The sequence below is a fragment of the Tachypleus tridentatus genome, chromosome 1 (assembly GCF_004210375.1).
Source record: "Tachypleus tridentatus isolate NWPU-2018 chromosome 1, ASM421037v1, whole genome shotgun sequence".
NCBI lineage: Eukaryota > Metazoa > Arthropoda > Merostomata > Xiphosura > Limulidae > Tachypleus > Tachypleus tridentatus.
The window spans coordinates 77,594,777-77,613,921 of NC_134825.1; the positions used below are offsets into that span (position 1 = coordinate 77,594,777).

A 19,145-nucleotide genomic window follows, 5' to 3' on the forward strand; every position below is an offset into this window, starting at 1 on the left:
CATAAATGGGATAAAAGTTATTCACTGGCTCTGACAGGTAATATCACAATTTCTGCAAAAAAACAAAAACGGGCAACATTATGGTCATAACAGTCACTAGAAAGGAATAATATGTTACTGTTTACTGCATGCACACAATCAGTTGTTTCGTTTAGAATATACTTTAATTTCTATTACTCTTAAACAAAAAATAATTAATTTTTCTTCATAATATTTTCTTTAGTACAACTGTATGATACAATCTGTATAGTGTCATTTTCTACGCCTGTGTGATCCAGAGTTTGCGTCCTTTTGCCGTAAAAGTAATGTGTGAGTTATAAGCACGACAGTCAAATCCCATTATTCAATTAGACTAACCTAAGAGTTGGCGGTGGATGCTGTTGTATATTGTCTTTTAGTTCAAGTTGTGGGTTGGTTTGTGCAGGGCAGAACTTGTGTAGCTTTTCGTGAATATTAAAAAAGAATCTAGCCTTACCTACAGCAAAGCTTTCAAATTTGTAAACCCCCCAAAATTCACATATATACAGTATTGTAAATATTGATAGTCATAAGAATTAGAGAGAAGTAAATTATAAAATACCTGTATGGTTGAAATGAGTTCACATCTGATTTCTACTCTAACACAAAAGTGATCTGTGAGCCTACTACTTAAATTGACCGTGTATAGGTAACCGTTAGCAGTCGTGAAAAAAAACAACAACGAACAAATCCTTTATCTAATTGCATACCTCAGATTAGAAGTTTCCGCAGTGCCACTTGCGGGAAATTTTCTTATACTAAAAAGTCTTTTAAGTGTATATTTACGATCTATATAGACTAATACGTCCTGTAAAACTACTATATGTATTCTTGGTGCGGGAACATGTCACTCGGAAAGAATCTTCGAAGCAACATATTCAAGACATGTGGTTTTCTGCTGACACCTGGTGAATATATAATGGTATCGAACATTTGGTAACCTAGCATATTTCAACATACTTGAAAATAAAGGAAGAATATCGTTGTTTTCTTTACAAAAGATAATATCTTAATTTTTACAAAAACTAAATAAAATTACGTTTAAGGTTTATTCATTTTATTCTTGTTGTGTTTTAATATGCTGTTACACAAAAATCAACAGAAATTTATCATACAGTGTAAAAACTTCACTGTTTTGAGTCACATAAAAGAGAACTTTCTGGACCATCGTGATTCCTGTTGTGCTAAGATTTAATTCAGTAAGAAACACCGTTTCATAGCAATAGGAAAAGTGGAGTTATTGGTTCACAAATAGATAGATTTTTTATGTGTGCAAAAGTTTTCTATATTAGTGCACTTTTAGATAACAAAAATATGAATATGAACCACTCTATCAATGGCTGGAGAAATAATCAACAGTTCTCAGCCATAAATTCTGAATAAAACTGTCTAATACTCCACCAGATTATGTAGTCTATGGAAATATCATGTCTTAAAGTTTTGGAATTACCAGCTGTTGTACCAAAACTATTTCTAATAAACGTTTCTTCAAATGACTAAAAATTTTCTCAGTGGACAGACACACGTAGTCGCTTGTCACGTTACATATCAGACGTTCCTTGACTTAGATCCTGAAAAACAAATACAATCGTTCGTCACACCACATATTGAATCTTCTTCTCAATGACAAACAAAGTGGTTGAAGACTACGTGTACATATGTACGCTATTCCTCTACTGAGATGCCCAAAGATAAATACAGTGGTTCGTCACAGCAAACACTGAACCCTGCTAGATTGAAGTTCCAAAAAAGAAAAAAAAGTTTATTCAAATATTTTGTCTTATGATATATTTTCTGCAGTAACAAATATCGGCCTTCTTTGATTCTCAATAAATGATATTTATATCGTATTTGGATCTTATTTTACAATATTACATACCAATACAAGAAACCTCCCAGTGACTCAGCAGTAAAACTGAAGGCTTATAGTGATAGAAATCAGGTACAGCGCTGATAAACCATTGCTTAACAACAAACAAGTAAACATTCACAAAATGAAGCATATAAGGATAAGATATCACGAACTTTACCTATTTCTCCATTCTCTTACCCAAATAGGATTCACTTACATCTCAGTGTTAGTTAATTGTGTATCAAATGCCACATGCAAATCCTTGGGAAAAGATTTCTCTCACATCAAAAATTAATGTACGAAACATACACATCGAGGAAAGGTATCTCCGATGTGATAAAATCCTAGTTTTTATTCATATTTTAACCAGATTATAAATAGGTATTCTGATGGTTAAACACACTTTAAAAGGTTTACCTTATATGGGTGAATGAAATTTCTGAGACTCCATTTTATCGATCATCTTTCTTGTAAAAGTAGTCGATTATATCAAGGTTTGGATAAAAAATTGGGAATTTCAGGCTTGTGAGTCTTCATGAATTTGGAATCCTTGATAATTATCTTTATTTTGTGGTAATACAGTAGATACACTAAGATTCGATTCAATTATGTTTTAGCTTGTAGATCTTTCTTTCGTAACCGTAACCTTCATTCAACTCCGAATGAACTTGATGTCTGAGCCAATTTCTGTTCTAAACGCTGTATTCTAAGATAGTTTTCACTTCCAATAGAAACATTGAAGGCTCTCTTATTCGAAATTCGATATATGTCTTTTGGCTTTACAATAATTAAGGATCTTACTGTGCGAATATCTTTCCTCTAAAAGGGTTGTGGCACATCCTTTCAGCAGTACTCAACCTGCATGGCAACATTATACTATTTATTCAACTATCAGGAACTTCCTATGAATAATATATACACATATACATACACACACGCACACATGATAAACTTGTCGTCCGTTGCCCTACTGCTGACATGTTCTGCCACTACATTATCATGGTTCTATCACACGCTACCACATTATCATAAGCAAACTGTTCGTCTGAAATGCAATTACCCCTGTATATGTAAACGTTTTCGTGCTAATTCTAAATGGTGCCTTTAACTTTCTATCTTTCAGATTAAGTATGTTTATTTTGGCATAATTCCAAAATGGAAATCTTATTGTTGGTATCATATCAGAGAAGGTATGTTTGATTGATACTATATCTGAAACTTATACCTTCAGTTTAGTATCACCTGGATTCAGTAAAACCTTACAACTGGAAACATGAACTAGGTATATTTACTCTGGTATCATTTTTGATACCTTAGGGAACTTAAGCATTATATCAGACTAGATGTCTTTAACTTGTACCCTAAAAACCAGTCTTATTTTTCCTTGGTATCATGTCAGATGAATATTTCTTTCCTTTAGAATAATCTTAGGTTGATTATCGATACTTAAGTTTCAGCTTAAACACGATATTTCTACTTTGATATTTTTATTTTAGCATCACTTTACACTGAGTATGTTTGATACCATTTTAGTTTAAAATTTACCTTTACCCCTATATGCAACTTTATTTTACAATGGAATAAAACGGAAATATTTATATTCATATAACCTAAGCACTAAAATATCCCTTTCATATATTCAAGGTTCTAGTAAAATGACTAAAGTTAGATCAAGTTACACAGTACTTGCATTAACATGCATCAAAATGTTTTTACATCTCTAAAACTAAAATTTCTCTCATTCATCTATGAAGTAATAGAAGAACTTCCTGATAGTGATTCGAACTTTATTTCTTCCTAACTTGTAAATGATTACATTTAAATCTCAATGCAACCGTAGTTTATTATTCTGCTTGTTTTTGTCCTGGTGAAGAGGGGTCCACTCAACTATATTTTAAACTATTTATGAGATACATGTAACGATTTTTTCACCAGAATGTCTTTCCCGCAAAACTTATTTATAATGCACATGACTTCATATAGTGAGCTGTTCTCGCCAACACTCTCAATCCGAAAACATTACTTCACATTCGTGAAACCCATTTCAAGTATTAATGTATTCTCAATACAGCTGGTATAGGTATTAAAACCTTAATTAAAATACAGTACTGAACAACGTTTGGACCTTCTTAGGTCATCTTCAGGTTAACAAAGTTAGCACGTTGTTATGTACGTTATCTTAGTTAACGTTTTAATACCCATACCAGCTGTCACGAGAATACATTAATACTTCGAATTTTCTTCTACAGTTTTGGATTTTCTTTTTTCGATAACCAGAAATTAAGTTTTTATTTATAGTATATAGTTTTAGAAACAGAATTAACGAAATTAAAATTTTTCAATATCTTATGAAACTGAACTGCAAGTTTTGCAATTTAAATATACAACAACACATTATTTTTCACACCTATATATATGTATAAGAACGAAATGCATTTTACTTTACGAAATGTACTAAATATGTTTTTGAATAACGTTTACTTTCCACTAAAGAATTAAATGTTAAAGACTATTGCTACGCTCAGTTTTGTACGCTTACATCGCTAGCTTACCAATTCAGTTTAGCATAGTAAGCACAACTCATAGTAAATTGAACTGACTGTATGCAGTTAGTCTTATCAAACGTGAAGGTACGGAAAAGATGGTGCTGCAAAGAGAGAAACATATACTATTCAGGACTTACCCAAAGAAGAAGTGGATTTACCAAAGGGGGTAAAGCAGCCCACTGCATTTCACTGCCAAACATTAATAAATAAAGACCTCGAAGTTTAAGATCAGATGCCAGCGAAGATCTTAAGTTTGACTTATTTTGATCGCTATGACCTAACGAAACCCCAAGTTGTGTGGTAAGTCGGTTTACGAAACTAACGCTCACAACCGATCTGCAAGTTGTGAACACGCCAAGCTGAAAAGAGTGCGCGTACCGTTCAATACGTTGTTTCAGAGAAACTTCACTACTTAGCAGAACAACGACGTTATACACCACGTGTTACAGAACTTGTACTGAACGACAGAATGAATACATGTGTGGTTAGATTATATATAATCTCCAGTGATAATTCATTACAGGAAAACATTAAAATATCTAATCCTTTACGTTCATCCAAGCTTTGAAATAAATCATTTTTATCTAAAAGATATATTTAGAAACATACAATTCTAGAATTTTGGAAACTCGAAAAGGAGAAATATATTTGTGTTTGCGTGTGAAAGAATCCAAGATTTAGTTACGCATACATTACTGATAATTGTCGTGTAGAATAAAATTTACATCACATAACACATCCATTATAGCAAATAAATTAGTCGACATTAAGATATTACTTTAGTTCATAGTGTTGTCACTTGGTTCAGTCCTCGTCACTCGCTATAACGCACTTCAACAATAATCATGAAATTCATTAACAATACCTTACAACGCAACTATTATTACATGCACACTTTAACAATAACCAACAAACTCACTAACGATACCCCACAAGACAATCATTGTTATAAGCACTTCAACGAAACCAACAAACTCACCATGGATACATTAACAATACCTCACAACGCAACTATTATTACATGCCCACTTTAACATTAACCAACAAACTCACTAACGATACCCCACAAGACAATCATTGTTATAAGCACTTCAACGAAACCAACAAACTCACCATGGATACCCCACACAGCATTCACTATTACACGTACTTCAACAATAACCAATAAACTCACGAAGGATACTTTCAGAACTAAAATAACATTCTACAGTCTTCTTATCGTTACTTATATGTAAATGTTATTGAACATTTTATATTTCCTAATCTGAAAATATTTTAAACATTTTGTATCACCGTTCACTTTGTTTACCTTCCCATACCCATGTGCTAGAAGAAAAATATTCAAATTCTTTGAGCTCTTTAAGCTGCTATCACGTATGCACCAAGCTCAGTAAAAGTTTATAGAGGTGCCTTACCCACATAATTTGCATGCTAAGCATAAGTACATTAAAAGTCTGTTTGATTCCAAGAAATGCATCTCGATCGTCCAAACGTCCGTGTAGAAGATAAAAATATGTATATAAAGCTATTTTACTGTCACGTAAGTGACATATCTTTCTTTTGAACTCTTCAACTACCACATTTATTTACGGACAATTTTCCAAGCATTAGATTTACTTTAAAACACAAAAGAATAGACGTCTTGACATTTCAATACTTATCTGAAAGTGGTAAACTCTGTGAAGTACTTTTATTTCATGACGATATGGCATTCCTAAATCGCATGTGATGAATATTATATTTTCAAGGATAAAACAGAAGTTATATGGTGCTTTCTAAGTATGTACCCAAGTGTATAACATACAATCGGTCAATTTCATTTTGAAATTCCTCAAAAGTAGTTATTTGCTTGTTTGTTTTGAATTTTGCACAATGCTACACGAGGACTATCTGCACTAGCCGTCCCTAATTTAGCAGTGTAAGATTAGAGGGAAGGCAACTAGTCATCACCACCCACCACCAACTCTTGGGCTACTCTTTTACCAAAGAATAGTAGGATTGGCCGACACATTATAACGACCACCCACGGCTGAAACGTCGAGTATGTTTGGTGTGACGGAGATTCGAACCCGCGACCCTCAGATTACGAGTCGAGCGCCAAAAAGTAGTTATACTCAAGAATTTGATAGCTTTCAAATAAATATTTCAAATTACTGAAACATAAACTTAATCGTTAGTTTTGTTTGTTTCAGCATTTTCGCACAAAGGGCTATTCAAGGGCTCTAGTCATTTCTATTTTATAAATGATAGACTAGAGGTACTCTTGCCTGGCCCAATAGTAAGATTTTACAATAACCCTTAGAACGCACCAGGAATTTAAAATGCGTAATGCATTTTCCTGCAGCGAATCGTGAGCCATGAACCATGATATTCACAGCTCGAGCACATTAAACAATAAAGGCCACACCTAGCCTCCATTGACTGCTATGAATGAACAACAAAAAATTTTCATTTTAAAGACGGTTTGTAAATGAATTCACAACGATAAGCTAGGAAAGTGTTGCGGGAATCAATTATAACGCGGATTTTAAGAACTCCATGGTCTTTCTTTCAGTACAAGTTGTAGTCGGTATATATCATACACATTCAGATTACCATCCCTACCAATGATATCTTCAACCCACTTCATGAAATGTTTGTTGATAGTTACGAGTTTTCAGACTGGTGTACATTCAAATTACTTGCTCCACAATTCATCTATATCATTTTCACTGTATGGTTCTAAATATAATCTTAAGACGTTTCCAGCTTTCAAGCTACACTTAACAATTTCAAAGCCCAAGTTTATTTCCCAAGCACTTTCTAATTTCCTTGAGGTTTGAAGTACATTCATCACGTAAGAAAAATAAATTTAAAGACAGTTTTATTGTGAAACAAACCAATTAAAGTTTAGCTGTCCATCTTGTATTGTTAACATTTCAATAGTTTTACATCAGCAGTATGATCGAAAGGACGTGAAAGAACTGTTAGTTAAATCTAAACTAAACATTTGTAATTACCAATTGTTTGATACAAAAATCACAGAAAAAGTGAGTCAAATATATTTCATTTTTCCCTTCTAGTCCAAACAAAGCGTTTTTCCAACGGTTTATTTTTGCGTACTTTAATCCTTTCTCAGAATACATATGTGTGTGTGTGTAATTGTTTTTAAGCCCAAAGAAAGCTACACAATGGGCTATTTGTGCTCTGCCTACCACAGATATCGAAACCCGGTTTTTAATATTGTAAACCTACAAACTTACCTCTGAACCACTGTGAAGGAAGTGTATGTGGCAGTAATAATCCCACCATGTGAAAATAGTCTACCGCCAGAGGGTGCTACGCGTAAGTCGACCTTGGACATGTGTGTAGAAGGGGTAGAGACAATTATGTCAACAGAGAAGGAGCGCTGCTAGCCTCCATGATGGGTGACCATGAAATGAAAAGCAATGACGTCCACTACATGTATCAGCGTGTCTCAGTATGGGTAGTTTTAATACAATTGATATAAAACAATAATTAATTAGTTCTATATTTAATTACATTTCCTGACCATTTATACGTAAAATGTCCTGAAAAGGACGCTTAAAACTGATTTATTAGTTCTATATTTAATTATATTTCCTGACCATTTATATGTAAATTGTCCTGAAAAGGACGCTTCAAACTGATTTATTAGTTCTATATTTAATTACATTTCCTGACGATTGATATGTGGCTAGTCAAGAAAAACCCTTTACTTCAATATCATAAAATAACTAAAAATTCATCATATCACTAGATTGACACTATGCATCAATATACCTTGACAAAATATTTAATTTTGCACATCATACTTTATACTTTTATCTTAAATGAGTTTTACAAGGGTGTTACAGTTGTTCCACATATGATTACGTCATCAATGTTTAGATTTAATTAGATTAAAACCATCGTTTTAACGACAATCTTCCTGTTTGTAGGATTTAAACAAATCTGCTGTTATACATTAGTTAAATGAAGTCACAACTTACGTTTTTTGGTTTTCAGTTACATATATTTGTTCGTATTGCGTGTATTTTACAGAGTTACACAATGTAACTAAGGGCTGTATACATATTTCAACTTACATTTAATGTTTCATAAAGATATTTATACAATTCAGTATGACAGTATGCAGCATATAATGTTTTTTTTATTTCCATCTGCAGGTCATTAATATCACGTAGGCGTTTCATTCTGACTCATTGTGACATGTTGAGCTTTAACTATTTTGTATGCTACCGAATCTAAAAGTCAGTAAACATAGTTTTTCACACTACATAGTAATACAAACCACTAAATGCTTATTCAGTATTTTACAGGGCAATTTAGTTAGTCTACAATTCTCACGTACTTTCTACTCACTACTGTGCTCAAATTATATATTCAAATAAACTACTGCATAGAAAGGGTCGTTGACTAATACATACCACAAATGTTTCACTGTCTTTAATTTTAATAATTTAACAACTCTGTAATAAGACGTTTTTGTGATAAATACTATAATAGGGAGCTTTTACCATTTTTGTAAATGTTTGAAGATTGAACTTTCTTGTACGTTACAGATGTACCTTATATCACGCATGGGTTCAATACCACCATGTCATGTTGGAAATGTACGCTTTCTTTCGAATTTACGTACGTTTCAATCGTGACACTTAATCCTTATTGGCTCATTGTTTGTCTCATTAAAAGGAAAAGATGGTCAATAGGGCGGAAAGATTTTTAAAAACAAAATTTGAATAGGACAATTATAATACACTATCACTGCCTATGTATTTACATTATACTTAATGTTGAAAATAAACAGTTCAAATGTATAACACTGGCCTACTGAGTTTCCCAAGTCATAATACCTGAAATAAAGTGGTACCAATATTCCAGTGTTGATTATGTAAAGAGTGATAGAAAAAGATCTAGCACTAATGAATCTAGCTATGGGGAGGTGCTTGGCAGAACCAGTTATTAATATCTAGCTAAAATAGTGTACCAGCAGACATGAAGAATAGGTTATGGAATCAAGTGTTCCGTGTGACAGCGGAAACAGGTCATAGCAGTTATTACTTTGTGGCAAAAAATACCTGAGCATTAGAAAGTTTTATTTCGACTGAATCTGATCTTTATAAGAAAGGAAACTTAGCTGGCAAGGTTGATGGCCTTTAATCAACTACAGTGTATCCTCGACTTTCTGTGGACTCCTGGGTATGGCCACATTACACATCTGAGGAGCATAGAATAGAATTATAAAAAGCTGTAGAAAGTACTGCATAATATGACCAGGAAACAATAGAGTGTGAATCGGCTGGCTTCCTTTCTATTTTTATCAGGTAATGAGTTGAATCAATTCAGCTGTCCAATCTTTATAGAAATTGTCACATGATGATCTTGAGCACTTCTTGAAGATCTTGTTAACCTTTGCTTCTAAATCAGGTCACTCGGTTTGTTTGGTCTTTGCACTTTATGCTGTTGACTACATTGATAACATGCTTAGTTGTATCTGAGATGTGACATAGGGTTAAATTAAAAGTGGCTATAAGACTAAACTCAGAATGCCATAGAGGAACAACAGAAAACATGCTCATCTGTTCGGATGTCTAAAACACCATGATACATTCAAGTATGACTGACAACAATAAATGAAGTGGCTATCATGTGTAGGGAATACAAACATGAACTACAATCCCTCTGTTAATACCCAAGGCTATCCCAATAAGCAGAATGTCATGGGCAAGTCATATATACTGTTTTTTAACTTGCTTTTGACTAACAGATATGAGATTAGGTTTATCCAGCAACTTGGAATATAACCTCAAATAGGTATGTCTTGTTTGACTTACTTAGTAGAATGGTCATTTCAATAACATTATTGAACAAGGACTTTTACATATCAATATATATGTGTGGAAGGGATTAGATAGAGTTACTGGTATATATCATAACTACCAGTACTGTGTTCACTATTGTTATATTTATTAGCTATTGCAGACAGACCTCCAATGGTTGCAAAACCATAACTTCATATTGCCACTGACGATACATTTATGTTTATGAGCCATACAAACTTAAAGTTCACTACAGAAATACAAATTGTGGTTGAGAAACAGACAGGTTTGACTATACATGTTTGGTGTATTTGAAACGGGCTTGTTTCAGTATGATCATAAACCTAGTTTTCAGAAGTTCCAACATCAACTGTCATAAAAAGTGTAATGCATGGACCCATCAAGAGGATGACATGACAACCATTCCACACACGCAGGTCAGAAAAGTCACATACACATTCACGCATGGCTCTGCCCACTAGTGTATTATACAACGTGTACCACATGCAAACTGATTCCAAGCCAAGTTTATGATGAAAACGAAACCACCGATTTGGTTTCTCATACACTGATTAGAATAAAATGTCTCAACTACCTTGTAATAATAACATAATCGACCCTGTAATGTGAATATATCCAAAGGAATTGGGGTTAATGCAACAGATGAAAAAAAGTTTAGAGTAAATCACTGCTGCTAATTTTTCACAAAGTAATTGCATCTGTGAAGTAATCCTGCACTCTCACACCATTTAAAGCGTTTAGTATGATCGTGTCAGTAAATCTAGATGCTGAAAAGGTAATGGAGCTCTAAAGTTCACTGTTTTCTGATATTTCTATCAGGTCGGACAGACATCTATTGTGAATGTGTTTATGACATCATCATACAGACACTGGTTATACAACATCATCATACAGACACTGCTGGTTATACTCAGTCTAGTGCTGCCTTGAAAGCTGCATGGTTCAACAAAGACTTTTGAATAAAATGATTATTTGACTTTTTCAAGAATGGATAGTTTATTCATTAAAAAACGCGTGAATTCACTAATGGGAAAGAACAGCAAGGTTCTACATAGATTGTTAAAGATGAAAAGTGTCATGATATAAACAAACTAATATCTGTTTTCCTTGGAAGCTTCACATTTGTTTAGTTCTGTAGATCTGGTGTTGAACAACCAGCACATTTAAACCTTCCTAAAATTATCTCTATCGTGCACTAAATGCTCTATGATCTGTTTCCCACCATGTGTTTTGTACAATGCATTAACCAGTTTTGAGCAACTCATAGAGTTATCAATATATGAGCCACAATGAAAATGTTGCTTTATGTATGTGAAGGTCATTTGGGGCTTTGGTGAGGGGTTTCCAAGTTTTTATTCAGCAGATACAAGGTTCAGACTTAAAATATATGTTGAAAAAGTCTGCAATAATACAAGTGCAAGTTGAGTTCCTTGAATACAGTGAGCCGTAATGTTGACACCAAGACACATCTCCGTAAGACTACAACTGTTAAGGTTATAGCTAAACTACGTCCAAGAGAGGTATTTAACTTATTTGCTTCATATATTATTACCACCAGTTTATAGCAGATTTCTCCACAACAGACACTCTACTATATTTAGTTAGAGTATTAGCGTTGGTTTATAAAAGGTCAGTCTAATAGTTATTATTGTGTTCTTATGCCGGGGGGGAGCTAGCTTTAAAAACAGTTCTATCTCAGGCGAAAAATGGTATAGAGTAGGTAGTGAAATGTATGAGCCATATACTGATAAAAACTGAAGGCATTATGACGTAACAATGAAGGAATTTTCTGTTTTTCACTCTATCAAACTTATGAATGAGAATTCACAATCAGAATGGATCATGCCCTGAATCAGTGAAGTATGAAGATATTAGCATACCAATGATTTCCATTAATTCAGAATTTATTATCAAGTAGGAGTGTCTGTTTAATATCTGAGTTAGACAAATCACTGTATGACTGCTAAAATGTTTTCATGGTTTGAAAATAACTTCCGAATAGAGAATAAATAGCTAAAAGTGATGATAAGAATAACTAGGAAGGACTATGTCAAAGAAAGAGAAAGGAATTTCTATCCTTGCTAATTCCCCACAACAACGTGATCAGAAAATGCGAGGTTAAAGTTTAAGATGTTTTAAATAAAACATTCAGGTAAAAGTAAGATGATTTTATGAAAAACTAGAACAATAGAATAATTTATCTTTACGTATCTTTTTGTGGTTTATTCAAGTCATAATTCTTAAAGAACTTGTACTTTTCACTTATAATAATTTGCTTTTATATGTTTCTTTTTACTCCAGCTTTATATAATTGCCATTTACTACCCTCTTAATGAGAATTTTCATGTGTGCTTTGAGAAGAATAAGGGCAGTAGTATAAAGTGGTAAAAAAAGCAACTGTGGTCTTCTTGGCTCAATGGTTGAACATTTAGCTTTTAATGGGATGGTCATACGTTTGATTCTCACCAGGGGTTTCAGTGGTTGAATTAGTCATCCATCTTATCAAGATTGGTATTTTAGAACGAAGTTCACCTGGGAAATCTTGCTTACACAAAGATTTCAGCTCAGTTAGCTTTAAGCCTTCTCATTTTATATCTGGAGTTACAAATGGTATGACACGGAAGGCAAAGATGCTAAGGTTCAAATTAATATACTGATAGGCTATGGAAGCATAGAGCCTACACAAAAAATATCCCTTTTGCAAAAAAACAAGGGTTAACAGGGAGTTTTGAAGAACAAAGAATTTTAAGGAACTACAAAAAATCTAGAGCTCCTGAAAGGTCTGCTGTATTGTGTAATTATTGCCCTATCTGTTAATACCAAGTAAAAATTTTGTGAGAATTTATGGATTACTTATTCCTTGCAGACGAAGGTAAGAGCTGGAAGATCAGAGAAAAACGAAGACATCTAAAAAGATTCCTTATGTCAGATTGCCTTGCTGTACAATACCAGCGAGTTTTCACTGAATTTCATTCATTTTCAGTCACTTCAACAACGATAAGTTTTACTATATTAGCACGTAAACTGTTTTTCAAATTTTACTGACGTGTTACAAATTAAGCTATCATTTGCAATCCTTTACATTCTATATTAAACTATGAGATAATAACTAAACGTAATGAACAAACTATAATTGTTAAAGCACTCATTCAATATCACAACCTACCAATTTGCACGTAAAGTTTAGATTAAGATGCAATACATTAATCAAATGGAATGTACTAGTTCCAACTCCTGAAATAAACTGATTCAGTTGTCATAATCCCCTCTCTGAATTAATCAGCTGAAACACTCAGAATGGTTATTGTCTTTTATGTTTATAAATTAAACGTAAATTGGTCATGTGACAACTTAGATGTGCCTTTTAGTCAACGTATAATATTTACATATGTACTTACCTTAACTTTTACACGTGATTAACTTTGAAGTGGTTTGTTTGTTTGTTTTTTTCAATTTCGTGCAAAGCTACACAAGAGTTATCTGCACTAGCCGTTCCTAATTTAGTAGTGTAAGACTAGAGGAAAGACAGCTAGTCATCACCACCCACCGCCAACTCTTGGGCTACTCTTTTACCAACGAATAGTGGGATTGATTGTCACATTATAACGCCCATACGGCTGAAAGGGTGATCTTGTTTGGTGCGACAGGGATTCGAACCCGCTGATTACGAGTCAAGCCCCTTAACCACCTGGCCATGCCGAGCCAACTTTGAAGTGGACACATACAAATAAACAAACTGAACATGAACCTCTGTATGATGTTTCAACAGATTATGATAAATCTGGAGAATTTTAAATGTCAGAAAATAATGTCCCCAGGTGGGACAGTGGTAAGTTTACGAACTTATAACTCTAAAATTAGGGGTTCGATTCAGTCATTAGACACAGCAGACAGCCAGATGTGGCTTTTCTCACAAACAAAATCAGAAATTAAATGCAACTATTTACCGAGATACAAGTCTTTCTTTTCTTTTTTTTTCAATTTACACAAAAAATTCTTCTCTTTGGATTAAAGATATATCACTGTAATTGATTAGTATGTGAAATTACTTCTAAAGTTGCTGATTCACCAGATCAGTTACATGTCGCTTTCATTAGTCCAATTGACTAAGATATAACATAACACCCTGCTATATTTGCCCAACCGTTATCTCTATTTTTATACTGAGAAACAGATTTTATTTTTGTAACTAAAATTGTTTATTGTTGATGTTTTTTGTAGCAAAGCCATATCGGGCTATCTACTGTGTTCACCAAAGGAAATCGAACTCCTGAATTTAGTGTTACGAATTCATAGATAGCCCGATGTGTGTGTGTGTGTGGGGGGGTGATGGGGTGAATTGTTCGAAAAAACAATAACTATAGATTAATTCTATTAGTCGAATTAATTCACTTACTTGTTAAAAACTTGACTTAGTTACTTTATGGACAAACCATGCATAAAGTATCCTAATGAGTCGTTGTTGTTGTTGTTTTGAATTAAGCACAAAGCTACACAATGGGCAATCTGTGCTCTGCCCACCACGGGTATCAAAACCCGGTTTTTAGCGTTGTAATTCCGCACACATACCGTTGAGCCACTGGGGGGCCCTAATGAGTCTATAGTTTCATTTCTTGGCTATTTAAAACGTGTAAAATTAACTTCATAACTTAAAACAAATAATTAAGTTAGTTGGGCAAAAAGTACAACTTAATATGTTTTAGAAGCATGAGTAGGTCATCCCTTAAATATTCAAAGTTAAGTATTAGATTATTTTATTTTAACCTGAAAAACTATCTGAACAAACTTCAGACCTGTGATTAGTCTTGAATTATAGAAGATCATCGAGATACCAATTACCTTGATAAAGAAATTTAGGTAAAGAAAATGCTTAAGGTTACGGAAATTAAAACTTTGAGTGCTGCCAAGAAAAAAAATTGAACGACGTTGTATTTTTTCGCTCGTCCATTCAGTCAGTTCAATTTGATGAATTCTTCAAACATTGCAGTGTATTTAACGAGGACAACAGATCTTGATGAACAAAACATACAAGTCTCAGTTATAATCCTGAATCTCTAGTTAATGATTCGCATTGTTATCATTAAAACTAATCAACAGAGGCAAGTAGAATATTATAATTAAAGCTGAAATAAATTACGTACTAGTAATTGATAATATTCCTAAAATTTTATATACAGAACCCAGCTTGAAAGGATTAGCATTAGTTTAAATTACGAGGGAAGGGTGTACTGATGGTATAATAATCTGGTTTAGTTACACATAAAACATTAAGAAAAATACTTGTGGTTGCTACATTAACAGTGGTTTTCGAGTTACAGTGAAAATATGAAATAAATATCATAGCAAATTTTAACCATGCTACCATATTTTTGTTACAGTGGTAATGTGAGATTGATGTTATTTAAACTAGAGTCACTTAGTCACTATGGAGACTTCAGGCTTGGTTTTAGGTTTTGTTTTTAATTTCGAGCAAAGATGCACGAGGACTATCTGCGCTATCCGTCCACAATCTAAGAGTGTCAAAATAGAGGGAAGACAGCTAGTCACCACCACCCACCGCCAACTCATGGACTACTCTTTACCAAAGTATAGTGGAATTGACTGTCATTTTATAACGCCTCCAGGACTTAAAGGTAGGCGTTTTTGGTGTGACGGAGATTCAAATCCGCAACTCTCAGATTACGAGTCGAGTGCCCTAACCACCCGGCCATGCCATGGCACTTCAGGCTTTCGCTGGAAACGTATTAACTGTAACATAACTTGCTGCCAGAAAAATTTTAAAAAAGCAAGTCATAAAAGTAAAGTGTTATTCAAATATATTTTTATTAATAATAAAACCGAGCATATTTCAGTATGAGATCAAACTAAAAACGCTAAAATTATCAAACTGGTAGTCAGACTACAGATAACAACGAATTACTCTAAGTAACTTTACTTTTAAATAATTGAGCGCTGTAAGATAACTGACTCATATTTGAATGAAACTAAAGTCAAGATGTAATTCTACAGAGAAGGTATCAGACGACAATACACGTCACACAAAACAAAAGTTCCACCAGTTTCAAGCCAAAAATAGAACAGCTTTTTCATTCCACAAACTTCCAGTGAAATATAAACTCACATAATTAGACTTAGATTAATTTATTAGACGAGAAACATATATACAGTCCAACAGCTCTGCTTACTAAGCAGAAGCAACAAACGCTTTTGACCAATTGTCAGGACAGCACCGAACAGGGAAGCGAAACGTCAAGAACAAGGCGGGGGATGACAATCAGAAGGTGCATAATGAAACTAGGAAAATAATACGGCAATTTAAAGGACTGCACAGTTAGCAGCATAATTACAAATGAAGATTGTGCTAATAATAACACTACCGATTTACCAACACCGGGGTTAGCCCTTAAGGTGTGGTTTACAAGCAATCTTTAGCGTTCCGTATTGTTGTGGGGAAACTTTACTATTTCAGAGAGAAAGTACCCAATGCTAACAAACTGTTTACAACAGATCAGTAAATTCAATAAAATGTCTAATTATTTTGCAGTGTAAATAAGACAACACATAAAATATCCGATTATTTCTTAGTGTGTTTGTATGTGTGTTTTCTTATAGCAAAGCCACATCGAACTATCTACTGTGTCCATCGAGGGGAATCGAACTTTTGATTTTAGCGTTTGAAATCCGAAGACTTACTGCTGTCCAGCAGGGGACCATTTCTTAGTATAGATAATACCTTTCAACTTACAGTTATAGAGGTCTGTGTATTTGTTTGTTTTTTCTTATAGCAAAGCTACATCGGGCTATATGCTGAGCCCACCGAGGGGAATCGAACCCCTGGTTTTAACGTTGTAAATCCGTAGACATGCCGCTGTACTAGCATGGGGCACATAGAGATCTAAAGTATGTTTCGTTTATTTACTTTATCAGTGGTGGTCCGGCATGGTCTGAGGGTCGTGGATTTGAATCCCCGTAACACCAAACATGCTCGCCACTTCAGCCGTGGGAACATTATTATATGACGGTCAATCCCACATTTTGTTGGCAAAAAAAGAGTGGACCAATAGTTGGCGGTGAATGGTGATGACTACCTGCCTTCGATCTAGTCTTACAGTGTTAAATTAGTGACGGCTAGTTCAGATAGCCGTCGTGTAGCTTTGCGCGAAATTCAAAAATCAAACAAACTTTCTCAGTGCAGTTTCTTCAATATGGTACCTCTATACTTTTTGGTACTAAACACATTTTGTTTACATAAACATAAGCATGTATGTATTGAACAAAAACAACACGTGACACCTTATTACATTTAAACCTATTCTAATCTACATTCATTTCTTTATCTAGCATGTTTTAGTAAAGAATATTGCTTTGAAAAAGGTCCCATGTTTGAGATGTGATAACTCCACGACCAAAAGGTACAAGATGAAAATAGTGCCAAACCACCGGTTCCCTCCATAGTGCACATAAAAGAAAGCGAATTATTTTGAACACTATACCCTGTAAGTATTCTTCCTAAATAAAACCCTTTATAACAAACTGTATCATTACAGGGTAAAAATAAACGGAAAGATACAAGAACTATCCACAGCTTAAATACGTATATGTACATCCAGAACCAACATTTCAGTGTACAATAGTCCAGATATGGCGCTGTCGTAGCTAAGCACAAACCTGCACAGTTGACTGTTCGTGCTCTGCCTGCTGTAGGTATTGAAACAGGTAATCGCGGTGAAACTCTAGACTTTCCCCTGAGCCACCAAATGGGGAGGGCAACTGTCTAGCATGAAAAATCAACGTTACTGTATATCAAACGTAATAACAAAACTCTTCAATGCAATATAAATTATTTGCTTTTGTTTATAACAAAGCTACTAAAGCTATCTGTTGCTGTCCCAAATTTTAAATTGCCGACCATAAGAACAGCAACCGACCGGCAGCACTCACCGTCACCTCTTGTGCTACTCTTCATCAATGAATAGCGAGGTTGACCATCACATTTTAACACCACGACGACTGAAAGTGCGAGAATGTTCGGTGCTGTGTTCCGATTCCATGACTCCAGATTGAGAGTCGAACGCACAAAGTCACCAGGCCAATTTAGACCTACACAGGATACAAGAAAATAATTTACAAAATATACCTTGAAATATTCATTTCTGCATAGCATAAACTTCAAGCACGGTGTGATATTTAACTAAAAATATACTTTAATGTTCGCACTCTAATTCCTAAAAGAATAGGTGGAATGAGTCATTCATTAGAAACATTTCTCATAAAATAGCAATTGTCGTGTCAGTGATTTAGTTACCTTTAGCCACTTTAGTGGTTACCTTATCAGTGGTTCCTCATATTCAAATACTTGATGAAGTGGTTTATGGCCTTATTTCAGAAAAAACAAAAAAAAAAAAACTTGTGGAAGTGAGACCAGTCTTCGTTTTTTTTATATAATCCATTTAACAGGTTAATTCTTCTACACTTAAATAGAGAATGAATAACTTTGAAATCCCCAACCTTTTCAAATCCTTATCAACACATTCTTCTTTGCTTCTTAATCTGATGTCACAGTAAGCACTGAACGGGCATCAGTAGGTAATGGTACACATCCATCTGTATTTAAACTGATGTATCAGCCTTATTAATGAATGGGATGATAAGCTGTGTGTACATTAGGTTTCCATCTAAACAATATTATACTCTGACATCTTTTATCATACAGGAATTTAATAAAATATATCAGGAAGCAAAGTAAAAAAAATATTTTAAAGTTTTTGACAATATTACATATTTTTTCTTACCTGTACATGATGAACTTGTTTCTCCCACATAACTTACAGTAAGTAGTACGATACAATCAGTTCTAATAACAGGTGTATAGTAATGGTAATGTCT

The 19,145-nt window shown here is 34.0% G+C and overlaps 1 protein-coding gene across 2 annotated transcripts in view; it reads right to left on the reverse strand.

The window, feature by feature from the left end:
• LOC143252973 (nucleolysin TIAR-like) overlaps positions 1-4,760 on the reverse strand; it is a 226,893-nt gene extending 222,133 nt beyond the window's left edge. For both annotated transcript variants that reach the window (XM_076505988.1, XM_076505954.1), the window contains exon 1: positions 4,554-4,760. In XM_076505988.1, the coding sequence (XP_076362103.1) occupies positions 4,554-4,616 (63 nt within the window). In that variant the 5' untranslated portion in view covers positions 4,617-4,760. The remainder of the gene's footprint in view (positions 1-4,553) is intronic.
• Between the last annotated feature and the right edge of the window lie 14,385 nt (positions 4,761-19,145).